Below are 26,934 nucleotides of genomic sequence, written 5' to 3'. Positions count from 1 at the left end.
TAAGGAACGCTATCTGGAACTGATACAAGCGTTCAGACAGGACTGGACCAATGCCAATTGATTTCTTGTTTGTGCATTAAATGCAGCGTAGAGAAATGTCTTACAACCCTGTATTTGAGAATTTACTTTGGATCACAATGTAATCTGTAAATATATTTTCTTTATTTGGATCCAAGTTTGTCTTTTTGTCACTTTTGTACACTTCTGTGGCTCAAGTGTAGCTGTCACATGTTTTTGGTGGTCCATCCATGTGATAAAACGCCGTTTCCTGCCCCAAACTGTCTGCTGAGCTCATGTTTCACACGAGGTTTTATGTTAAGTCAACTTGTACTGTTTCAAAATTGGCAGCCAGTTTTAAGTAGCCAACTGTTTGGAAACTGTATGGCTATGTGCTTGAAACTATGATGATAGCGCCCTCTGCTTGTAAGGATAATTAACTACAATACAGTTTGTATTTTATGATACAAAGGCAGTGTAACTTTGTTTAATGTGACTGCCAAAAAAAAAAAAACACCATTAAATAAAGTATAAAAAGTTTATTTGTTCAACCAAAACAATACGTCCATGTTTTAACAAGGAAAACACTAAAACAAGCACCCTGCAAAGACATAAAAATTAGAAAAAAAACCAACCATTTTTATCATTATGAACTTGCCAACATATATGGTGCGAGGAGGGCTTTAAAATAAATGTTGAGGGGGTTTATTCCTCCACCAAAATACGGCAACACCATGGGTCACACATGATCTTCACTGGTAAGACGCTTCTCCACTCATCTGGACTGTTCAACTGCAAAGACAAAAGTACATGTGATGTATCTTTACACTGGCTATCGAATGGGATTTCACAGATCAGTAATAATGTAATTATGCTTTGCTTAATGTGTCATTTCATGTGTTTTACAACCAGATATTTTAATCCAGTTTGACATGCACACCAATATCCTGACATGTGATAATGTTGACAAGGGGTCTCATTTATAAACACTGCCTACACGCAAAATGAAGCCTAAGAGGCGTACACCCCTTCCCACACAAAAGTTGTGATCTATAAACCTAGATTTATGGGAGAAACTTTGACCCATTCTTATGAACATTTTGGAGATGGGAAATGGGCAATACAGATGGTGGGGTGGAAGCCTTGTGGAAGTTATTGTCCAATAATTTTTGGTGTACGCCATTTTTGGCTTTTGTCTGTACGTATATTTTCAGTATGGATCCCATACATTGTTTTATAAATAAGACCACAGGTTTTTTTAATGTTGTACAGGCATGTCTTCAAAATGGAAGATTTGCAAACTGCTGCCAGTCCCCCACCCACCCATCCAGTAGTTATCCAAACACACCTTAAATCGTGGCTGCCTGAACACCACTTCATTTAGCTTCTATGTTTTCACATCAGTAACAACAGGACAGCAGATATTCTTAATACATCCACCATGTTAAAGATATACTATGCAGGATATTCCTTAAAGACGTATATGAGCGTGTACCCCCACAGCGCTGAGGTGAACTTGGTGCTTTAAAAAAAGGTAGCGACCACGTGCCATAAGCAGCAGGTATCCAAGAGACACAGTGACAGAAAACGCAAATATAGCTAGGCGAATCGCCAAACAAGAGTGAATCTGGAGTTGGCTTTTACTTTCACTGGCAAGCTTGTTTACAAACAGTAATTGACAATCCTGCATAGTATACCTGTAACAGTCAAGATATAATGTATAAATGTGTAAACACAAATGAGTTATGCAAAAAAAAAAAAAAAACTTAAATATGAGAATACTAGTGCACATGTATACAAATTTGGCAAGTGGCAAGCATCTGGCCAGGCATGAGCAACAACAGAACTTACTGTAGGAGGAGATATCAATCTCCTCTGGTAGCTCTGCTACGTTGACCTCAAAGCGGTCTTGAACTTCGTTCAGGGTCTTAGCGTCAGCCTCGTCAGACACAAAGGTGACGGCCAGGCCTTTGGTCCCAAACCTGCCAGCACGGGCCACCTGAGGTACAGAGAAAGATGTTACGGCTCAAAAACAGGCTCCTCTCAAAGGCAAACAAGAAAGCCACAGGTTTTCTATCATCAAGAAAGGGGATATATAATATTATTATTATTATTATTATTATTATTATTATTATTATTCCCGACTTACTATAAATCTATTTACATTGTCATCACTATTCCCCAATTATAAAACACTGACTAAGCAACCTCTAGGGAGGGTTTTGGTGCATTTGTCACAAGCTACAACCCCCCAGCTTATGATTTTTATTTGTACAATTAACAGATTTCTGATACAAAAAACTATAAATTATATTATAGCTGGACTGACTCTGTGAAGGTATGTGTCAGAATCCTCTGGCATGTCATAGTTGAAGACGATGTTGACTCGCTCGATGTCCATGCCGCGGCCAAACAGATTGGTGGCAACCAGGATTCGCCGCTGGAAGTCTTTAAACTGCTGGTACCGGGATAACCTGGGGTGGAGGGATGAGCAACAACAGGAAGAGGAATAAGGAAGATGATATTTCAGAGTGAGACCAAGACCATAAACTGCAAACCTCTCAATCAATATCATTTCACATATAAATCTGGATCTAAATTCCTCAACAACAGAGATCTACTGTTTAATGTGATTTTGGGTGGGGAAAAATTACTGTTGACTTTAAGGTATAAGCAAAAATGCTAGAATCAAAGGGCACGTACCGCTCCTCCTGCGCCATGCCCCTGTGGATGGCGATGGCAGGGAAATTCTGCTCCACCAGCAGCTGGGACAGAGCCACACAGCGATGCACTGACTTTACAAAGATCACCACCTAAAAGGCAGCCAAAAGAAAAGGTTTGCATATTTTTGCTGGGAATGGCAAAGACACGGATGAGATACAGACAGGCTGAAATCAACATAAATATCTCCCTCTACGGGACAAAAATTATGCCTTTTCAAAGAGATTTCAAATGTGATAATTGATATCTGATTCAGTATCTCACAATGAAGCATATATTGGGTTGAGTACCTGGTTGAACTCAAGGACATCGAGCAGGTCAAAAAGCTTTCGGTTCTTCTCGCTGTCCTTCAACTTGCAGTAATACTGCTGTAAGCCATGAAGCGTCAGCTTGGTCTCATCGTCCACAAACACTTCCATGGGCTACACAGCAAGAGAGAGGAGCCAGACGTTATTCTCACACACACAAACAATTTTCTGAAGCTGCACCAATTTCACAAATGATCTGTGCATGGTGGCTCACTGGACCTGTTCTCCTGGACTGCAGCAGAGCCAGGAGGACTGACTGTCCTGACCAAGCCAAATCTGCCGAGGAGGATCACTTTGCCCCTCTGATATGGCCACTTATGACACTGACAGCCACAAGTGGGCAAAGCTTAGAGGGACTTTGCAACAAACACAAAACGACCCAAACTATCTCACGTGTTGATAACTAATAAAAAGAATAACCCAGAGAATCTTAATAACTGCAATCATGCACAGGACACTGATAAAGTAAGCAACTGTTCCTTTTTCACTTTGCAGGAATTGAACCTGCAACCCTCCGGTCACAAGTACACGTTCTCTCACTTTTTGGCCACCACTCACCATAATTACTGTTTACAGTAATGTGAATGCGCATGAAAAAGGAGAATCCATTAAAAAAAACTTAGAGCTACATCACTGGTCCCAGCACACATCAAAATGTCAACATGTGCAACACAGTTTGAATATATGAGATGAAATAAACAATATTCCTGTAGTAGAAAGATGAACAAGGCTATAAATATATAAATATAAATATATATAAATATAAATAACTATTTATTCCAATGGGGGAAAAAAATGATCAATTTTCATTAACAAAGATTAAAAGGATAAAAACGCGTATTGTAAACAACAATCTCAGATCTCAGCCTGCAGGTCCTTTCATCTCTGCTAAAATAAATAAATAAACTGAAAAAAAAAAAAATGGCTATATTACAGCTGAATGACGCACGGCTGGTTGGATTTATAACATTTGATAATAACTTACATCCTGCATGAACTTGCGGCAGACAGGGCGGATGTCTTTGCTTAGCGTTGCACTGAACATCATGACCTGCTTCTCATGGGGTGTCACCCTGAAGATTTCCTGGACGTCACTCCTCATGTCTGTCGGAAAAATAAAAAAAATAAAAAAAAACATTCCCAAAGTTACACTAATTGCATTTTGATTCAAGCATGCTCATTACCTCTGAAAATTAGGGTTTTTTTTCTCACTTTTATTAAACAAAAATACAGACTACTTCACTCACTATTAGATCACAATGTAATTATAACACCCACAACCCATTTTCACATAAATAGACACTGACAGCTTTGAACGTGGATTTGGTTTTAAAGCTCAGAATGAGGAGAATGTTATGGACAAAGACTGTAAAGATATGCGCAATGGGAGAAGATGACATGACATTAACAAGAAACAAATTAATTTACAGAGCAATACTTGAATCAACTGGAAACTCCCAGCATTACATATTGACCAATGTCCTTCACCAACGCCATTTGTTTTACAAAAGTCCACTATAAGACACTTGTGTTCCTCTTACTCACCCAGCTGCTCCAGCATCCTGTCACACTCATCAAGCACAAAGTGTTTGATGTTCTTCACACTGAGGGACTTGTTGCGGATGAGGGCCAGGGTACGACCTGGGGTTCCTACAACAATGTGAGGGCAGTTCTTCTTCAGGACTTCCTCGTCTTTTTTGATGGCCAGGCCACCGAAGAACACCGACACCTTGACAGTGGGCATGTACTTGGAGAAGCGCTCGTACTCTTTGCTGATCTGGAAGGCCAACTCTCGCGTGTGGCACATTACAAGGACAGACACCTGGCATGCAAAGAGTAACAATATTAGTTTTATTAACTGCATAGTCTCTCCAAAATGTCTGTACTCAGGGCCCTATAAATGTGAACAGCACATACTCCTGTCAAGGTTGTGTTCCCAACTTCGTGTACAGACATGGTATGCGCATTTGTTAAACCCATTCAATGCATACGCAATGTTGCATGTGTATGCATGAGGCCTCAGATTTGAAAACTTTAATATTCATAAACTGTATTTATAAAGCACTTTACAGGTGCTTTAAATGATTAAACCAGGATTACAACATTACAGGACTTAGGCAAATTAAAAGAATAGTACAGAATGAACACCTACAAACATCTGATAGCTACAAAATGTAATAAGGAGGAGGTACGATTTTCATAACAGAATCGTACAAATGTAATAAACACCACCTAGACAGAGACATAGTGACTATTCAGCATGAAAGACGAGCAAAAATCAATGAAGACCAGCTCACCTGACCATCCACAGGTTCTATCTGTTGCAGCGTGGCCAGTACAAACACTGCTGTCTTTCCCATACCAGACTTAGCCTGACACAGGATGTCCATGCCCAAGATAGCTTGAGGAATACACTCATGCTGGACTGAAAATATAAAATATGGCAATCAAAAGGTGAGTGAAATCTTCAGAAACATCAACTGATTCATTGAAAATACAAGGATATGACACAAACAATAACGACAACGCACGAAAAGAGTGAGTTTATGTGTAGGTGTAGACCTTAATTTATTATATTTATAGAGACAGCTATGGATATATTATATAAACAGCTTCAAATGGAGCATATGTCCATATCTTTTTTTTTTTTAAACTCTAAACGACCCATAACTGCCTTTACCTTCTGAGGGATGCTCAAAACCACAGTCGACAATGGCACGAAGCAGCTCTGGTTTGAGGAGAAAGTCTCTGAAGCCTGAGCTGTGAATGGATACATAGGACCCCTTCACTTCCTTCTTGTTTGCTGGGGTCCCACTCTCAGGGGCTCCCTGGGGCTCCTCATCCTCTTCATAGTCCAAAAGTTCATTATCAACGTCGGTCTCAGCCATCTGTATGAACACAATGTATATCAGCATATTTGTCTCAAAACTTTGCTCAAACAGTAGACTGTGTCAAAGTCTTCTTCAGGATGCAAGCTCACATTTGAGATGAAGGCCGAGTAGTCTATTTAAATTCAAATGATAACTCTTAGATAAATCAACGTAATCAAACATTCTTCATAAATTCTCATATCTGGTGATGCATATCATCGTTATTTCATGTGTCTGATAAAGTCTGTTTCACGGGATAAGTTAATCTAGAAATTGGTTTTGTTTGTTACCAGCTTGGTGCCCAAATGATCCGAAACTCTATCAGCTGTCGCAAGTTAGCTTACGTTAGCAGAAGGATGATTTGGCTAAAGTTAGCAGGCCGCAGTCGCGGTTCGCAACAAAACGAATGAATGAATTCTTGGAAGGGGGACGTTCATATTAACCTCTGTTTGTGCAGTCTTAAGCTACAAACGTGATAAATGGTTCCCGTTGGTTTAGCCACAATTAGGCTGCCTGCAAATGATGGCCGACCGGTGTGCTCCGGCAGAGACAGCGCTCCTCGCCATTCTCTTTCATTCAAGCCGGCTAGTTAGCAAGCGAGCAGCTAACAATTCAAAGTGGCTCACGAAGTACTTTAACCAACCCTACTATTTACCTATACGGGATATCTTAGGTCTCTAGCATAACGTTGTTACAGGATATGGTATTGTATAGTGGATGAATTGTCAGAAAAACAAGAATTCGCACTACAACTAAACAGCTAAAGCTAATTGGCTAACTCAAAACAAAGCTAATGATCACCCAGCTAGCGTGTTGGCTACCGAAGCAACTCGCAAAGCCCCAAATCGAGCCACTTCTACAAAGTATTTTAAAGAAATTTCAATTTATAATTAAATGCATCTAAATTCTGACGAATTTACTGTGAAAACCACGAAGGCACGGCACAATACCTTGGTGTGATGTTTAATGTCCCGCCGATGTCAATGTGCGTGATTCTACAGAGATATCAAGGATTCACAGCACAGTGAGCACACATGTATGGTGCGTTCAGGTACACCGAAAAACCTCACGCTCTCGATGTAGTGTGACTCATGGTGTGGCTCAATGGCTATAAAAAGTACGTGTTATGATGGTTTTGCCCAACAACAAAATGAATCATGCGACAAAATTATTAGGGCGTTGTTTTACTTTACACACACAAAACCCTGAGGTGCAATTTTGTCCATTAGATTTACAAATATAAAAGTGTACATCGTTAAAAAATCATTTTGACACCAATTGATGGCGTGGCTTTCGGATTCTCCGCCGCTTAAACCAATTCCTTGGTAACTTTAAAGTCATACATCTCCATGTTCCTGTTATATGACAGTCAAATAATTCGGTCTATATACTGTAAATCAATATTCCCTTATTTGTGACATCATCTGAATGCATCTGTGCGTCACAAGCGTCTGCAGATGAGACCGTCGCCACTTCTCCAAGGCTGTGATTGGTCAGAATCACAGCGGTCAGGGAGAAGGGCCAAAATTGTACTATTTAATAAACTATTATTATGCCTTTTATTGCTTTAGATTTTTTTATGATGGACTATTGTTACAGATAGGACGGATAATATTCTCGACGGAAATTTTATCTTTTTATCTTATGATAGGATGTTTTAAGAGAGTGAAAGTCTTGTGCCATGATTATTAAGCTATTGCATTGTTAGTCTAGTTAGTATGTTCATGATATTTCCCATGCAGCACTGAGCATTTGCAACATTTGCGTGCTACAATAGCCCCAAAAGCATTGGGAGCTGCAGTATCCAATATGTCCACTTGATGGCAATAAAGTAAAGACATTTGGCCAGGTAACAGTTATCATCAAATGCATGATCTATGAATGACCTTTGCTCATGTTTGTCACATGGGGCCTCGGTACAAAAGCTTAGAACATCCCTCAAGGCATGTCTATGTTAAAAAGCATCAATATAGGCATCTAATCAGAACTGAATTAAAGATGCCCTATCTTTGTTTCTGCTGTTGTGGAAGGATCAAATCTCTATTTATAATTTAAATTCAGCACAGTTCTTAAAAGGAAAACTGGGTGATTGAATGAGTATGACCTTCCACTAATGTCTTTTCCCACAGTTTTTGCAATACCAGTCATTACAAGCAAACATTCAGCTACCAGTACCTTTAATGGAATGTGTACAAAATTAATGTTTCACTACCAGATAAATATTTTGGCCACCTTCCTTCTGCTAGCTCTGTGGCCAAGATGTTCCTCTCCTTTCACAGCCTCCTGTTGTTGTATCTCAGGTTGAGAGCTGTTTTTTTCCCCCCCACTGTATAGGTCATCTGCAGCATCTCATCCCCTGCAGTCCAACCATCCTACAGCTCATACTGCAATAGAGTTGGATGTCCTCTATCTAGTAGCACTAGTATTGAAGTCACACATTGAGGTTTTTCTGTGTTGTCTCTCTTATGCAGGAAGTGGTCCACCTGGGCTAGAGATCCAGGCCCTAAATGTGATGACAGTGGCTGTGGTGTTGTTTTATCAAGCTTATCTTGAAAATGACTACAGTTCATGTGTGATAGCCTTTGTCTTTGCCTCGTTTATGTCCCATCTGATCTTGTTCAATGTGAGTGAGTTTCTGTGGTTTGCACATTCAGCTCAGGAGCTAAAGGCTAACACTGGTCAATTGTTTGAGCATAAATCTACTCCTGAATACAGTGTTGTAGGCTCAGGGGGCTGTAAACCATGAACATAAAAGAGATAAAAGAGGGAGAGAAAAAAAAAGAAAAGACAAAGTCACATGGTGTATGCTGCATTAAAACAGTGACAGTGGTGTAATGTAGCAATGTGCATTTACCCAATGCTGTACTAAGGTATAATTTTGAGGTAGCCTACTTGAACTTTATTAGCATATTTCCTTTTTAAGGCCTTTTCAGGATACTACTACTTCATTACAGTTTACAGGGAAACATTTTTCTTTTACTCCACTAAATTATCTGACAGCTATAGGCTAGTTACTTAACAAATTCAGATTAACATACAGATTAAACAATCCAACAATATATTATACAAAACCCCAAGTGAAATGTAAGACATTGTTGAATAAGCAAAAATAATCAAATAAACTAATGTATAATAAATCCACATTTTTGCTTTTAACATTCTAAGTGCATTTTACTGATAATATTTACATATAAGTAACATTTTAATGCAGGTATTTTTTTTTACAGTGTGATAGCCTTTAGTTATATTTTCTTAAGTAAAGTATCAGAGTACTGCCTTCATTCACCACTGTGCAGTAGGCTACCTGCTGCCAATCTCACGACAAGCTCAGGTGACACAGAACAGGTAGGTCTACTTCTAATTTTAGCAAAAAATCAAAATAAAGTTATTTTTTTTTAAGAAATAACAGTAAAAACATAGCCATACAGTTCACAGGCGCTTAGATATGATAAGACTAGAGTTTGTTGTTATGGCATAATCACTCACAAAGCCAGTTATCAATTGAAATCATCACATACAACCTAATTTGTCACATAATTAATCGTTTAGTAGTCATACACAGTAAATCCGTTAAAGCTGACACCGCTGTATGACACCTGCTGATCCCGCCTCCCTGCAAAATAAAGCTCTATGCTGATTAGCCACCTTTGTTGTCCTTCTAAAGGGATCCCGCAGTCTGAGCAGACAATTGGTTCGTGACTTGTCAGTCATTTCTCATCCTGCCACCTGATTGGTGCGCCCCACCTCGTGCTCAACCGAAGCACAGAACGCCAGCCACTCTGTGTGACTCGCTGGTAATGATTGATGCTGCCGTTTATGCCATATCTCCGATGAACCGCAGGCTACATCGCGCGGCTGTCATGGTTATTTTAGCGGATCTGTACAGAAATATTTTCCTCCTCTAGTTCAGTTGACACACACACACACGAGCCTCTCCGCGTGCAGAGGGCTCGCGACCAGCTGTGCGACGCGGCGCTGCCTCCCGGTCGAGCGGCGGCAGGACGATGGCACTGCGTTGGACGGTCTCTCTGTATTTGTCCTCGGTGATCTATTAAGATTTTAATTAGCTGGTAACATAACATACGTTTGACGTTTACGACGGGCTGATGTGGGAGCGACCATAAACGCACCGCTCTGATTATGGAAAAGGAGTCCAGGTAGGCTTTTAATGTTTATTTATCTATTTGAGGTGCTTATTTCTTTAAAGGGAATATCAGATGTTACCGTGTGAAGCCTATGTACGGGCCCGAGAGCTTCATAGCTTGTTTCAATTCAACGTTAAAATATACACAGGCCCTCATAGCAAAACACTGTGAAGCCCCATCAACAGCAGCTCCATCCGTCTGCTCCATTTATCTCAGCGAAAAATTCCACTGTACGGCATGCCAACGGAGACACGGCCCATTCATTAGCCCATAAACCATATTTATTGCTAAGGCATAGCATGCTCTCTGCGCCCTCATTCTTAATATCGTTACACAATCGCATTGTTGTGGAAAGCCGGGACATTTGGTGCCGCACAGAGTGGATGATGTGTCATTTTGGCCACAGATGTTGATCCAGCCGAGCCATGAGCCGACTGCAGAGCATGTAGGCCTGTTGTTGAGGCATCCTCAAGAAACAGCAGGCCGGGATAATGAGCTGTCATGTCCAAACATTCCTGTCAGTGGGATTACAGGCTCTTAAAGTAAGGACAAAGGGTTGTAGGAGTCATTGTCACCTTTAACAAATGCCTTTTTGCTTCAGTAGCAACAGTGGATGGATGGCAGAGGGGTTACCATGTTGTATCCACCTGTGTGTTTCTATCCAGATGTGCTGAGCTGTCCTTGATACACACCACTGACACCGAGCCCCAACCTGCACATTTATTGGTCATCTTAGCTTGAATTGTCATTGGGTCAGTGTTGTTTTGGCCCCTAATCAAGCTCTTTTTACTTTATCCATTTAATCAGTGAGTGATTAAAAAATCCATCTGGCTTGTAAGACAGAAAACCAGCACTTCTCTATAACCGCTGTGTTAAATGAATCTATGCTGTAAGTCTGGGCCAGGCACATATCACATTACCTCCTGAGTGGAATAAAAAGTATAGAGCTGACATAGTTTTTGTGGTATGATGTTGAAGGGTTAAAGATACCGCTGACTACACAAAATGGAAGAGCTCCCTCGGGCACTTATCTTTTTTCTTTAGGAGTGGGGAAACTATTCAAGGAATTAATTATCTCACTCTGTTGATTGTGATTAGGGCTTAAATGCCCCATGACTAAGGACATGTACCACTGAGTAATGGGTCGTTCATCATATCCTTGTGTGAGATACAGTGAGATTACTCTCAGGCTTATCTACGAAATCCACTCACCGTGCAAAAGGCATCTCACACATTTCACCGTCAAGGAAACAGGTATCTGATTCTCACATCCTGGTGACCTTGTTTCTGTGCGCCACAGCCTCGAAACTTCTTCTATATCTGATCCTCCCATCACACGCGCACACAAAAGATTGCATACAACGTCTGTGACATGCGAGCACACCCCGGCTTATCCCAGCCAACCTTTTCCTGTGCACTCACCGCTGCTGCTGCTGCTGCTGCTGCTGTTGCTGCTGCCACATTATTCATTTGCGTGAGAGAGTGGTAAGCTAATAGGCTCTGGACAGTGTCATCAGGATAAACAGTCTTTGAGTTGTTTGTACACTTGTGTGTGTGTGTGTGTGTGTGTGTGTGCATGGATTTGAATCTGTGCATGCATGTGTTTGTAGCCTCCAGTGAGAACAGGAGGAGGGATATCATCTCACAGCCTTCTCCCTGTACTGTACAGTTGGTCTGCCTGCTGCTGTCCAGGTTTATTATCGTCTGCCTCTGTGTTTGGTTGTTGAACAGGGACAAACAGGAGCCACATGTGCAGGTCATTAACAAGGACTGATAGACTGACTGATAGACAAAGACAACAGACTGACTGATTTCTCTCTCCCCTTAAACAACATTTGCCTTTTGATAAATTGTGCAAATAAGGGTGATGCTACGTCTTTTTCCTGAGCTTCAATGAGATCTAACATCCACTCCACTAGTGGCTTAAAGGACTACTTCACCCACAAAATGACCATTTGTGTATCAAGTACTCACCCTTGAATTCTTTAAGAAAACTTCTTGAAAGCTTTGTTTTTCTCGCATGCGTCCACGTTGAATAAACAATCCAAAAACGAAGAAAAGCTTGATGAATTGAAGTCATAGGGGTCCACGTTTAACAGCACCAAAACTAAATCAAAACATCTGTTTACAAACTCTCACACAACTCGTGCAATGTACTTCCCAAACACATGGATTTTTGCTGAAATGCACACACTTGCCCAGGCATGCTACTCATATGCAGAAGTGTTTTAAATAATAAGGTATAGGCGATAATGCATGTGTTTGAGAAGTAGTGACGATACAGCTGGATAAATGAGACTTGGATTACACTAAAGCCCGACCAATTTATCTTCTATCACCTAGAGATGGCTGAGAAGCCACAGTGAAAAGGCAGTAAGGTGTGGAACTACTTCTCCAGAGACGGTAATGCAGTTGTCTGTAATACCTGCAAAACAAAGATAAGCCAGGGATCTAGCAAATCCAGTCATGTTTATTTGTAGAAATGTTTGGCAGTGTTAAATAGTCTGTAACAGAGTTATTTGTTTAAGAAAGCAGCCTCCTGAGCACCTTTGCATGTTCATATCGGTGCAAAATTGGTGCACAGTCCAAATAGAAAAGGTCTGTTTTCATTCCACCTCAAAAATTCACTATATATGAATTTTTCCTCTCTGAATTTAATTTAGCAGCGGAATCAGTTTCAAAAATCCCATATTGGTCAGGCACTAGATTATACTGCACAAGCTTTTTGAGTTTGTAAACAGATGTAGTCATATAGTTTTGCTGTTGTTATAAAAATGGCCCCCTTTTACTTTACATAAAGCATGTTTTTTGGATTCTTCATTTACTGCGAAGGCATGTGAAAACAAAGATATCTTCAAAAATTCAAGTAACACAAGGTGAGTCATTGATATACAACTGATTGTTTTGTGATCGTTTTGAGAAAGCAAGCAGATATTCACATCTGAGAAGCTGGAACCACATCAATTTTGCATTTTGATCACTAAAATTTTCTTTTCACTAATGCTCTGTACTAGGCGTCAGGCACCATCAACACAAAGGTGTCGAAGATTTACTGTTAAATGGTTTATTTTTAAAACAAACATTGTTCCTCTAAAGCCTTCAGGATCATCTGTTCTGGCTCGTGTTTGTCTTACTGGCTGGCTTGTTATTTTACTGTTCTGGTGCTGGCCTGGTCTGTGTGTATTGCACTTTATTTCCTCTGCTGACACATGGAAACAGGGAGCAGCGTGATGACCTGGCTGCCACGGTTCAAGCTCAGTGCGACTGCAGCTCCTCCACAGCTCTCCTCTCTCTATACTATTGCTCATGTAGGCTGCAGGTTTGTAACTGGATCTGTGCAGCCCTGCAGATTTTACACTGACTGAGGTGTTATTTCAGTTTCAGACAGCTGCATGTTTAATTTATACCAACATGCAAATTGTGTTCAGATAATGACACATAAGTATGCACAGGACCATTATAGATGTCATAGAGGAAATCTGTTGAAGTCATTTGAGCTCTGTTCTGAATACTGACTTCTGTTTATTCAAAAGTAGTTTGATTTGCCACATTTCCCAACATTCTTTCCATAGGCAGGAGTGGATGAAGTACTCAGATCCCCAACTTAAGTAAAACAGTTTAAACATAAATACATTTGAGCTTATGTTTTATTTGCTATTATTCAGCTTTATTTATTATCAGCTTTGGACAGATTTCCAGTAACTTCAAATCTGACATGCAAATCACAGCCATTTATTTTATATTGGGTGTGTTTGAGATGATGTCTGTAAAGCGGAGCTCAGTTGTCTTGATCTAAATGGTTTTGGCCTTACCTATTGTTTCAAATATTTGGTAACACTTAACTTGAAGGTATTTACATAAGAGTGACATGACACTGTCATAACTATGACATGACACGGTCATGAACCTGTCATGAACATTATGTACATGTCATAAACATTTATGACTGCTGTCATTAAGTGTCATTCGGTTTTTGTAATGACAAGTTGACATTGTTTGGGTTGTCTTGATTATGGCAACTTGACATTAAAGCCTCAGTGTGTAAAAATGGTGAGTAACAGTGACATCAGCAGTCAAATTCTAGATTGCAGCGCTCACTCACTCACCCCTCCCGTTGGGTAAGTGACAGTGGCCTTGTAGGACAAAAAGACTTGCGCAGACAGCAGAGCTTTTCGAGTTTTTCAGGAGTATCTAGCAAATATTTATTTAGGAATCTAAAACATGTTACGATATGTTATAGCTTACCAGTGAGATATAGATTATCTGTGAGATAATATGTTAGGAGTGTTATATTTCTAATTGTTTTGGTAACACAAGCAAACATTAGCACAGTAATGCTAAAATAACACGTTTTATGTGATAGTCACGGCACAGTGCGGCAAATATAGGTTGGTACGATTATAATATATGCGTTTCCAGAGCGTTCTTCCACAGGACACAGGGAGAGGAGGAAGAGGGAGAGGGAGAGGAGGAAGACCAGGGAGAGGAAGGGGCGAGGTGGTAGAAGCGGTGCAGGAACGGCCAGGCGAAGAGGTGTGTCTCAGGTACCCAGAGGGAAGAGGAGGAGAGGGTGGCAGCCTTCGCAGCAGCGCGAGAGGAATCAACAGATTAGGCTGTAGGCTAGGCTAACCATTTAGCTGTAGTTCTGGGATAATGTTAGCCAAGGCTAGGATAACTTTAGCATGTAAACGTAGCCCTCACTCGAACTTAGACGAGAAAGAAAAGTAGTTGCAAACATGAAGCCAAAATTATTTTAAAATATTAGATTGAATTACCTGTCTAGCAGAAAGCAGGCAACCTCCGCATCCCTTGTGAAATCCTTCTCCTTCAGAAGTTCTTTCCACCTGGAATAAACAACGCCGATATTCACTCGCGTTTTGTCCCGTCCTCGCTTATCTGATCTTTTTCTTTTATTTGGTGGTGTGGTTTCCCTCTTACGGGGCAAAGCATATGTGTGGTCCTCCATTTAAAGTGCGACAGAATCATAAAAGTACAAAGCAGGTTCGCGCAGAAGCGCCCCGGATTGATCTTCACCTTAACCGTCTCCAGTGACGGCAAGTTCTAGGTAAACGCCAAAGGTGAAACACGTATATCCCTTTCGGCCACTGTATTCAAATATGGTGACGCACGATGGCAGCCTCGAGCAGACCGCGCCCTGCCTGTGTATATGTAGAGAAATCATTCTAAGCCTATGAGAAGGCTTCCATTTGTATGTGAATTGCATTACACTTTAGTAAATATATATTTATGAAAGCAATAGTTGATATTTGCTAATAAACAATTGGAAAAAATACACACTGTAACTTTAATTAAAGTGACATTACCAGAAGCTGTCTTTGTCGCGACAAGTTGACATTAAATTTGTTTGGGATGTCCTTATTCAAAATGCCATTGACATGACATTAACCAGGATGACATTACTAGAAGATGTCTTTGTCATAACAACTTGACATAAACAAGAAATGCACCTCTTTTTGTGTTTATGACAAGTTGACATAATGATTATTATTGTTATGACAAAGACAGCTTCTAGTAATGTCATCCTGGTTAATGTCAAGGTGTCATAATATGGACATCCCAAACAAATTTAATGTCAAGTCGTCATGACAAAGACAGCTTCTGGTAATGCCACTTTAATTAATGACATGTCATAATCAAGACAACCCAAACAATGTCAACTTGTTGTTACAAAAACCGAATGACACTTAATGACAGCAGTCATAAACATTTATGACATGTACATAATGTTCATGACAGGTTCATGACCATGTCATGTCATAGTCATGACAGTGTCATGTCACTCTTATGAAGATACCTTCAAGTGAAGTGTTACCAAATATTTTAGTAGAGGGAGTTAAAACACCCTTTATCTTCAAATTCCGATGGCCAAAAAGGCATCACTCGTTCACAGACATACTGATTCCGCACCTTCACAGCTCATCTCTGCACGCTGTAATCTGTTTACATTTTCCCGTTGCTTAGCTCTATGTAACATGTTTCGTTGCTCTGACTGGTTGTAGATCTGTCCATTGGCATCCAGAGGCATTTTAGTCTCAGGCTGTTGATAATGCCCCTTGGATATCAAAATTAAACCGAGAGGTTCAAGACTAATTCATATTTGCAAGCTGGTCTGGTGATTCAAAGGGTCACAAGATGAATCTGAGGGGTCATGAGATTATAAATGAACAAGGAAAGAAGAAAAAGAACACAAAATTCAGATTCAGAATTTGGAGTTTCCTCTAATCTTTGCTTTATTGTGAAATACTGGGTAATTTTTCCTCTTTAGGCATCACACCATTATTTATAGGAAACTATTTGAGAAGAATGTCCCTTCGGTGGAACTGCGAACAACTCACAGACATCTAAACGTGACAAGTGCCCCAACTAGGCACTGATGTTTATAGGAGTTGGAAACCACTGGACTTTAAAATGTTTTTTATGTAAAATCTTAATCTGAAAAATGATTACAGCTGTCAGATAAATGTAAATAAGTACAATATTTTCCTTTGAAATGGAGTGGAGTGCAAGTATGAAGTGGCATCAAATGGATATACTTGAGAACTACAAGTAGCTCAGAGCTGCACTTAAGTATAGCACTTGAGTAAATGTATTTTGTTTCACCACTGTCACTAGCTATGATAAGTGGCTATTACCAAACAATATTTCATAAGCATATGTCATTACTAACATTCTGCTGGCTTTAATTACCATATCTATGATGTATGAGGTATTCAGGTACAAACATGTGGCGTATCTGCACAAAAGGTCGGAGCATTTCATCAGCTAGTCGAGGTATTCTTTTAAATGAGCATGAGGGAATGATTTACCGCGGGGTGAATCTGTGGGAGTATGATTAACAACACAGACGTGTTACCGAGGCATTTTGAAACCTGTGTTGTCACACTGGGCTGTGGATGATGCTTCCTTTGCACAATCGACCTGTAGCGTGATGTGTCCTGTCAGCTTATGGGCCGTCACTGAGCCTGTGCTTTGGCGTAAACAATTTGGAAGTTAACAGGTTTTTGAGGTTCTGAAATTTGATTAGTTTACTCGTTTCCCCAGGAGGCTTGAGGTCATTATGAAATACAAGAAAACACTCAAATGAATCTAATTTTTGAGACGTTGTTTGTGGATTTGTAGTGACTGTTTCCCTCTCTCTCGCAGCCATTTCTAATGCAAACAGCAGATGTTTGTAATCAGAATGGGTGATTAAACAGCAGCTCGGCTACTGATCAGTGTTCGTGAAGGCACTGCTGGGAAAGTATGAAATTAAAAAAGATAATATAATGAATGCAGCAGGAAAACTAATGTCAGTCATTGCTTAAGCATCACATTAAGCAGTGGCTATGTGCCTGTGGTGGCACACAGTTTGTGGCAGTTATCCTCTATAACACACTCATGTAATCCAGTTTTGAGATTAGCATGTGATTAGTGGATGTTGTAGTCTGTTTCATCCTGCATTTTTTAGTGATAAAATATTAAATAATCTGAGCAGTATTAGGACTAATGCACTGACCATCCAGTGGCAGAAAAGAGCAATATAGTCGCCTGCACTTGAAAGTAATTGATGGGTTGTGGGGATGGCTATTTCTAGACAATTTCCTCTCACAGTGGCACTCAGGGGAACCGAATCATCTGGAGAGGGATACTAACTAAATTTGGAGCAGGAAAGCATTAGTCACATAAAATGAACGTGGTCCGTAGATTTAGGGAACCAAGTCTGGAAAACATTGGTCGTCACTGTTACTTCGATTGTCCTGAATGTGTCTCCTCCTCATTCAGGCTTTATGTCACACTGAATTTTTATTGGACAAATCCCAGAAAACATTTCCTGCACACCACACATGTAAAAGAGTTACCAATTACATCTATAATCTATACAGCACAGTTTGTACAAGAGGGCTGTTTTGGAAAACAGGCTGTTGTTACTGTGATGATGATGCTGGAGGGCTGATGGGTTAGTAGGTAGACATTTCCAGTACACAAAGACATAAACATAAACCATGTTCCATCAGCGCACGGTCTGATACACTGTAGAGTATGTCAGGCAGCAGTGGTGGACGAAGTACTCAGATCAATTACTTGAGTAAAAGTACCATGACCGCAGTAGGGCTGCATGATATGAGGAAAAATATGTGATAGGCAATAACATTGTTGGATATCGCCAAAACAATATTAGGCCTACTTGCAATGTTGTGATGAATAAACAGTAGGGATGAGTGATATGGCCCTAAAATAATATTTTATATATAATATAATATATTTTAGGGTATTTTTGCGATGATATTCTTGACGATATGACAAATCAATGATAAAAATATTTTAGTATTAATTATTAAAAAAAAAACCAAATTGCAACAAAATAAGTGATATAGTTTGACCTGTCACTCTAACAGTTTGCCTTCACATATTCAGTAAAAATTAAACAGTAACTCAGAGTGAGATTGAGATTCTGTATATAATATTAATAGTTCAACCCAAAGGTATAATTACTTGATAACAATGACTCCCCATGTGCGCACGGCGAGAGAGGAACTTCTTCTACTTCTTTTTGGAACCACCGCAGAGTCGGTTATAATTTTGTCTTCAGCCATGCTTGTTGTTGCCATGGGAAACAGTATGACATCAATATGTCAACAAACTGCAATATTGCAAGTATCACTATATGAATTTCATTTTTCATATGATATTAAAAAATATACAGTATTATCATCAACAAGAGGATATGGCACACCCCTAATAAACAGATATTGAAATATACTCAGTTCTGCCTTCTGTTACTTTCAATGTACTGCTGAAAAAAAGAAGGGATACTGCTAGTTACATTTTGAAGTGCAGGTTTCTGTTGGTCCTCTATTTCAGCTAACTCTAAAAATTTTACTGAAAGGAAGTGAATATGCCAAAAATCTGGGGATGTGGAGTTAGACAGAAATGAGCTTACCAGACCTCTGCAGCCTGCTCTTCATCCTTGCGTGAGGCTAAAGGCTCAAGGCTACTAGCATAACACACCTGATCCTCTGAGTGAATGGGCTTTGACAAGGACGAAAACTGTGGAACATAGTAGAATTTATATATCTAGCTCTGCTGCATTGGTTTTGATTTTATTTATTTTTTTAGGAGTACAACGCTAAATACTCTTTTAAATAAAAATACAAAATCATTAGTGTCTGTGTTATGTTGTAGGATCATTTTTGCACTAATATGTAGGCTTAGTGGCACTTCAGTATGGTTGTGGGTCAAGCTTAACTGTACTGTACTCATACAGTGTGTTGGGTCTGTTTAATCTCATCAAAGCATCACGTTTTGTATGTAAAATCTTCATCTGAAAACCAACCCAAAACTATTGCTGTCAAATAAATTTTGTAAAGTACAATATTTCCATCTGAAATATCGTGAAGTAGAAGTATAAAGAAAGATGTTCTTACTTTTCACCCTGTCAGGCAGATGCTGTACAGTTCAATTTAAAAGCCTGCTTTCATCATACACATATTGATTTTTTTTATCTGCTTCACACCCCATTGCCCTTGCGCACTATATGTAGAGCATGTTTAACTTGTCAATACGTTCGCACCAGTGTGTCAAAGACCTAATTCCATCCATTGGTTTCAGCTAATACATTCGTTCTGACTCCAGATATGGCTTCCCCAAACACTGAGGGAGCGAGAGCTCTCAGCAGGAATATCAGAAAAAAACACACCCCTCCTTCACAATGAGACACTTTGAGCAGCAGCAAGCCCAACAGCAGTCACAAGGACCGTGGATCCAGTAGATGAATAGCATGGAAATGAACAGTCCACGTGTCAGTAACCAAACATGAGATCATGAGCTGGAGCAACAGCGAGGTTAACAGCTACGGATTAACAAAGGGGTCGCCCTTAATGTCAGGGCTGGAAGGCCCCGAGGGCAAAATACACACGCACATAGACACAGGGGGGAGGAGAAGAGGGAGGGGGTGATACATCAGCAAGGTCAGGATCCCGGTGAAAACTAGCTGATTTTTGTGTTTTTCTTTCATAAAATGCTGGTCAGGTTTTCTCCAAGAGGGTTTTTCGGGCCTCTTGGGAAATAAGTTACGCCTCAGAATGTCTGTGATAGCATGTAATGTGACCGTACGTCACTGCTTATTTCGCAGATAGGAAAAATGTAGATGGAGCTGTTGTTTGTTGGTGTAGTGAAGTGAGCAAAGGGGTACTCTTTTTTTACACACTCATTATTTTATTTGCCCCAGGCTGGCTTAACGTCACCCAAGCCCAGATGGAGACCGTGAAAAGCGTCTTTACACCAGTGAAGTATTTTGTAAATCGGACCCATCCTGCTCAAGGGTTTGCATGCAAAACACGTATGCAACATTTAAAACATGGAGGGGCAAAGGGGACATGGGTTCATGTTGGATTACTGTGTGTGTGTGGGTGTGTGTGTGTGTGTGTGTGTGCGCGGGGGGGGGGTCAGAGGAGGAAACAATAGCGCTGTCTGTTTCAGTAGACAGTCAGAGCTTGGAGAGGATGCGTTCAGGCGTAGAATTTATACAATACCATAATTGTGCATGGCGATATCAGTCAAGGACAGACTAAACATAAACACTCAAAACTGGGCATGCATCTATCACACAACAGTGTGTCAACACATGCACATACTGAGGTGGAACTACACGGAATATAAACACGGATACACCAAACATGCAGACGTGAGTGTGCATGCTAAACGGTAACCTTTCATGTCGCACATACACACTATACATACTTGTAAATACACATATTGTAATCCACTTAAATATGGATTAAAATTTGACTGTCTCACAGTCCTCTGCAGTTTCTCCCAAGTACACAATGACATTAGAGGAAGCCTGTCATACACAGAGCAACAGCCAAGCTCAGAAAATCTGGCATGTTTTGTTTCGTCAGAGACCTTCACTATGTCCTTCCATTACCCTGTGCGTGTATGTGTATGTGCGTGCGTGCGTGTGTGCGTGTGTGAGGGAGCTAGGAAAAACTCCCACTTTGGAAGCACTTGGCTGTAGTCCACATGACTCACACCTTTTACAGTGTGGTCAGAGCACAGTGACACAGCTGAATAGCTCCCTGTGTTGCTCTGAAGCATCTCCTCTTTTGTACTGTCGTGGTTAATAGGCTGATGATTAAGATGTTTCATAGCACTTGTGTTTTTTAAATGCAGTTCCCACGACATTCTTATTGATAAGTCCAGATTCCTGTCCCAACAAAATCTCAATTTTTGTTATTTTGGGCAAAGGTTGGCCTATTTTTATGAAGTTTAAATAAAGTTAGCTGGTATTGATTTTGTTTGTTTGCTTATTTTTTTGCTGTTTTGCAATAAATTGTGAAAGTGGTTAAACCCTTCAAGGCTGTGGGAAAAATGTGATCTAATATGGATGCAGTCATCTGTCAGTCCCTCCAGGATTTCAAAGGCTTTTTGGGGGATTTTTAGCGGCCTTAAATACCTGATTTCATGGCAGCTTCTCTAAAAAATTGCAATGCATGTTGCGATGTTTGTAGGCTTTTTTTGCAATGAAACTGCGGGGGCAGGTGAAAATTGTGAAAATACTTGCAATGCTCGCTCTGATTTGTTATGAGTATCCAGTGTTCCCCATAGATTTAGTATATGTTTTCCACCTGCTCTTTCTTCCTGGCAAGAATGAGGTAACACAGCAACAATGGTTTGCATCCAACACAAAGCTGTTAAACGACTCCAACAAACTCATATCGACACAAAACGACTCAATTCTGTTGTTAACCCTGTCAGTAAGCTTAGCTGTGTGATGTTAGATAGCTCTGTCACTGTGTGAAGGGGTGAGAATCGCCAGAGGACTCACAATGCAACATTATCACGATATTTAGGTCACAATATAGTATTATTGCGATATGCTGAGTATTGCGATACAGTATACTGCGACATATTGTGATTTATTACCTTTATCTATCTAATGAATCGTGTATGATAAATGATCGATACTTGGCGTCCGTGTATCAATACAATATTGCCATGCAAAATATCGCAATACAATGCTGTATCAATTTTTTTTACGTGTGAATGACTCTGTCCCAGGTGCAGAGCTCACTCTCCTCCTGGAGTAAAGTCACATTTTGCAGTAAAGTTAAGGTGATTGGAGAATATTGCAAGGTCGATGGTGATGGGAATTGGCTGAATTTGTGTGAATTGTTGCGATTGCAACATCCCAAAGGGGCTGATCTGAGCAGGTAGCTAGCCTGGAAGTTGACTAAAGCCTGTTTCCTACTGGACAAAGAAAACACTCAGACCCACTAACATCTGGCTCTTCCCTTAGTGGGAGAGGTTACAATTTGCACTCATTCTCAGGACAGGACAGTTGTCACGGCATTCATCAGCTCCAACTCCGTTTGGCAGTGGTGGAAACATGACACCTCATGATACATTTTACTCTTTTACAACGCAGTGTTGTGATGCACATTTGAGTTCAAGTTGTTTACATGCAAATAGATATTGTCACTGTCCTCCATCCTATTTTCCATTATTTACTAGCCCTGTTTTCCAGCATGTTTGTTGTGACCTTGAATGTGACATGCAAAAAAAAAAAACATTCAGGCATACTCATGTACTGGCCGTGGGAAATGACTCTATTGCCTATATTTAGTGGGTTTACCCGCGTTCAAAAACCTTGCATGTACTTGCTAATTTTGGTCGCCAAGGGTATTAGGGAACATTTAGCCATAACCCAGAACTCTCATTTTTTGTCTCCCAGGCCAAATCATACCATCTAACAAGCACCATAAGCAAAGTGACAAGTTTAAATGAGGCAATTATTTTATTGGCCTCAAAGTTAAGTCGCAAAGGTCAGAATGGTTTTCTGCAATTTGGCTTCTCGTTGAGAGGAATACACAGCTTGGAAGTAACAGATGCAGAAGAAGAGGTTTGATTAGCTTTCATCTGGACTCAGCTAATGCACTTGTGAGCTCTGATTAGTCAAATTCATCCAGTTTTCATTCGCACTATTATCCACTAATGGATGGATTGTGATTCTGTATCATGGATCCTGTATCATGGATCATGGATCCATCCTCCTGATCGAAAGAAGAAAACTGTGGCAGCTCAGTTAAAATAATCATTCACCCAGCTTAAATCCCAGTGTGGATCTGCAGTAGAGAGATCCCTCAACAATAATTCGAACTCTGTCCAGAGAGAGCTGGCCTTTATGCTGTTATATTGTTTTATATATTGTATGGTTTCTCTCTCTTGTGCCTTTGATTTAAAGTATTACAGACTGGCCAAGGCTGGGAACATGAGCCTGCCGTACTGTCCACTTATTAAAGGCTCTCTGGGTGTTGGGATCAAGGTGAAAACATTCACAAGTGTTTGACACTGTTATAAATTTTATCAATCATAGAGATCACCTCAGTTCCACTGCTGGGTTCGAGGTGAATATGTGACTGTCAAGGCAGATGCATCACTGCCTGAGGCTCCCCCGTCTGTCAGATGATTTTAATCTGAAAAGAAAAGGCAAACGGACGTTGTCAGCTCTGACTGTTGCAGCAAATTCAGCCAGATCAGGGTAGTTTAGCTTGACCAGAGTAACTTGAGTAAATAACTACTGTGAGGGGAAAGCTGTTTTACCATGAGCTTATATGGGTGGACTTATTTGACATGAAAGGGACGTTATTTCAGATTCATGTTTTTTGCTAAGCCCTTTTACAAATGTGATTGGTCTCATTGACTTGTTAATGGCTCTTTTGATTGGGCTGGTTTCTGTGCATGAATGTGGTCCTTGTCTCTTCCCCATGCAGTGTTCTCCCTGTTCAGACTGTTATTATGCTCCTCTCCTCTCCTGCAGGCTATTCTGCTCTCCTTGCCTGCATCTGTATGTTTCTGTCAACCTTCATGGTTGATTACACGGCCAAAATCAATTCATCATTGCACAGTTTTCTAATACATGGACAGTTCGTTATGGTATTTGTCGATCAATTAACTGTATTGTTCTTGTTGCAGTGTGGTGTGTGCATATGTTGTGTATTTTTTGTCAGGCAGGGACGGAGCTAGACTCTCAGCACTGAGGGGGCAGAGCATTCTTAAGGGGCCCCTCTGATAAAGTCATATTAAAATTCACAGCTATTGAATAATAATAATAATAATAATAATAATATGTCCTACCATATCCATAAACAATAGATAATAATGTAAATATCACTTTCATGTTGTAACTGATAAGGAGGAGCTCATTTTAATTGCTTTATCTTATACTGCAAGCGGTAGCTCTATTGATTTATTATATGTTATGTTTTTTCAAAATATAAATAATCAAAATCTATAAAGTAACTTAAGTTATAGGGGTGGGGGGAAAAGTCAGTGTAGCACACAGACAGTCTACAGTGCAGACGAGCTAAAGTTAACTGGGGGACGTGCCCCCTCATATAATGGTAGGGGAAACACTGCTATTTAAATAGGCTACAAAGTAGACCTTCTGCAACACCACAGGCAGACGGGCTGAGATGTGGTGAACAACAGATTAATTTAACATTCTGACTGATTTCTCTATAAACAAAATTTAAGTTCATGGAGATTAATTATGAATGTTTTACTCATTTGTGTATCCGAATATGTTAATAAACTACATAATAACTACATAATATCACAGTCCCTTTTTAAAACTCCCTGTAGTTGTGTTAAGCACAAGACGCAATTAAACTTCTCTTATTCTTACACTCCTTGTGTTTCAATACACCCAATTTGTACCTCCTCTCCTTTATCACCTAGCTTGATAAAGAAAAGAAAAACACAAACACACTGCACTGTAGATCAATTCAAGGATTCGTACTAACATATTGTAGTGAAGGCCCACATTTCCATCATGTCCACTGCTGGACTGAGTGGTTTGTTAAGATTGCTGTTAATGTTTCAACACACAAACATGACTTCATGTTAGTGTTTGTAATGTGTCTGTTCAAAACATGGTGGTTTGATAGTTGTCTTTTCTGTTTTGGTTCATAGTTTTAACCATTAGTGAGGTGGCTGACACATTTCTTGATGCCAGCTGTAGGTAAATCCTACTAGTTTGTCTCTAAGTGTGGGCCCTGGGGCAGTGGCACCCCCTGGCCACTCCGCTCATGTGTCTGGGATTTCTCTCCTCTGTATAAGTGCCATACACAATATTCCAGGGTTATTATTAGCTGGTCAGCTGCACTGTGTGAGTATATTTGTGTTTGTGTGTGTGTGTGTGTGTGTGTGTGTGTGTGTGTGTGTGTGTGTGTGTGTGTGTGTGTGTGTGTGTGTGTGGCCAGAAGTAATTTCCACAGGGCTCCCGCAGTAAAAGATCTGTCTGCCATCCATAATGCAGAGGAGGGAGAGTCAGGGGAGCAGACTGTAGCTCCTCATTTTGCTCCCTATTACAGAGCAGCAGCTTGGCCTTTTGGTTCATTTTCTCTTCTGACCAATTACAACTCCTCCTCAGCGTCCCCTCTGATTGCTAGCTGTAGCACAGACAGAGAAAGAAGCAGAGTTTGCATGTGTATACAGTGTGTGTGTGTGTGTGTGTGTGTGTGTGTGTGTGTGTGTGTAGGGTTGGTAATCAAAATTGGTTCCTGTTGAGAGTTGTTTTCAAACTGTACGAGCCATCGGAGTTGTATATGAGCTTCTCAGTTCCCTTTATTGATCATTTTCTGACAGTTGGGCATTGCAAAACAATGACGTGAAACTCATGCGTATACGCTGCTGTGAACTTGTAACCAGGAGGCATCATGGCGGAGAAGAAGAAACGGGCCAAAACATAGCTTGATAAGCATTTTTCATGGAAGACATTTTGACTTGTCACAGTAGGCAAAGCACAGGCTTAAACAATAAAACGAATGATGAATTCCATGTAGCTGCTTTGATGTCAGGGTGCTGTTTTGTGCATGCCTGCTCAGCATCACTCTCACTGGGACACTCGAATATAACAGAGCCAGCTAGTGTTATAAGCAACACCTGAGCTTTACCGGCTGTGACAACTCAAAATGTCTGCTGTGAAAAAGGCCTATTGCATGGAGAAAGATGACAGTGCTGCTTGTAATGTTTGTGAAATGATAGTTTCAAGTAAGGGTGGAAACATCAGCAATATGACTGAGCGTCTTTCCGGGTGTAAATTCAAGGAATGCCAAATATTTCACGCTGCTTTACAACCAAGCACCATGTCTGTAACTGAGCGTAAATATTCTATGTTATAATAACATTAGGGCCACACAGGTAGGCATAGCAGAGTTTTTTCTTTGGTTAAGAAAACAGTTAAGCAGTGGAGCTTTTGCACACCTAAGTCACATGTGCGCCAATTGATCAGGAATCAATAAGGGAATCGAGAGAGAATCAGTAGAAAGCAGAATCGGTAATGGCAGCAGTATCAATTTTCAGCCATCTATCTCATGCATGTATTTACTAAGTTGATCATGATGGGGGAGAGCAAAGCACCAAGTCTAGATGTGCTGCCTAACATTAGCGAGTTAATTGTTGCACTCAAGACACAAATGCCTTTCCCGCGTATGCTCTCAATCACAAGAAGTAACCACTTTAACTCTGAAGGCACAAACATAAAACCTCCAGTCAAAGAAGAGTATTCACAGTGCCTTCGGACCAACAGTACAATTGCGTACATTTTCTACTGGCTTTTTTCACACCTGGGTATACATGAAAAGGGAAATGAGTAAAAGCTCCCCTAACTCCTAACCCGAGCTTCAGCTCTTTATAAGCTCTGTGACACCTGCCATATCCCTTTGAATTCACACAGTTATTCATCTCATCTATTCATGATCTGATCGATTTATTATCTCTTAATGCACATTAATCACTCAGGAGGTGTCACCATGGCTCAGTCCTCCTGAAAGCCGTACGGTCTGATGTTAATTGAATAACACCGCATCAGGTCATGATGCGTGTAACACT

General features: G+C 40.3%; 2 protein-coding genes across 3 annotated transcripts in view; one reads left to right on the top strand and one right to left on the bottom strand.

The window, feature by feature from the left end:
* Positions 1-521: 521 nt before the first annotated feature.
* On the bottom strand, positions 522-6,985 carry LOC125886053 (ATP-dependent RNA helicase DDX39A). The gene is made up of 10 exons (XM_049571984.1): positions 6,847-6,985; positions 5,707-5,914; positions 5,324-5,451; positions 4,572-4,848; positions 4,012-4,130; positions 3,009-3,140; positions 2,701-2,810; positions 2,327-2,471; positions 1,849-1,996; positions 522-789 (listed from the first exon to the last, which is right to left on the bottom strand). Exons 2-10 carry the CDS (start codon positions 5,912-5,914, stop codon positions 773-775), a joined length of 1,284 nt encoding a protein of 427 aa, XP_049427941.1. The 5' UTR covers positions 6,847-6,985; the 3' UTR covers positions 522-772.
* A 2,704-nt stretch (positions 6,986-9,689) lies between these two features.
* evi5l (ecotropic viral integration site 5 like) overlaps positions 9,690-26,934 on the top strand; it is a 59,858-nt gene continuing 42,613 nt past the window's right edge. For both annotated transcript variants that reach the window (XM_049569129.1, XM_049569118.1), the window contains exon 1: positions 9,690-10,053. The gene's annotated coding sequence lies outside the window, so the exon portion shown is untranslated. The remainder of the gene's footprint in view (positions 10,054-26,934) is intronic.

Source organism: Epinephelus fuscoguttatus, linkage group LG3 (assembly GCF_011397635.1).
Source record: "Epinephelus fuscoguttatus linkage group LG3, E.fuscoguttatus.final_Chr_v1".
NCBI lineage: Eukaryota > Metazoa > Chordata > Actinopteri > Perciformes > Serranidae > Epinephelus > Epinephelus fuscoguttatus.
Note: the sequence above shows the minus strand (reverse complement) of the source record. Positions and strands in the feature narration are given on the sequence as shown.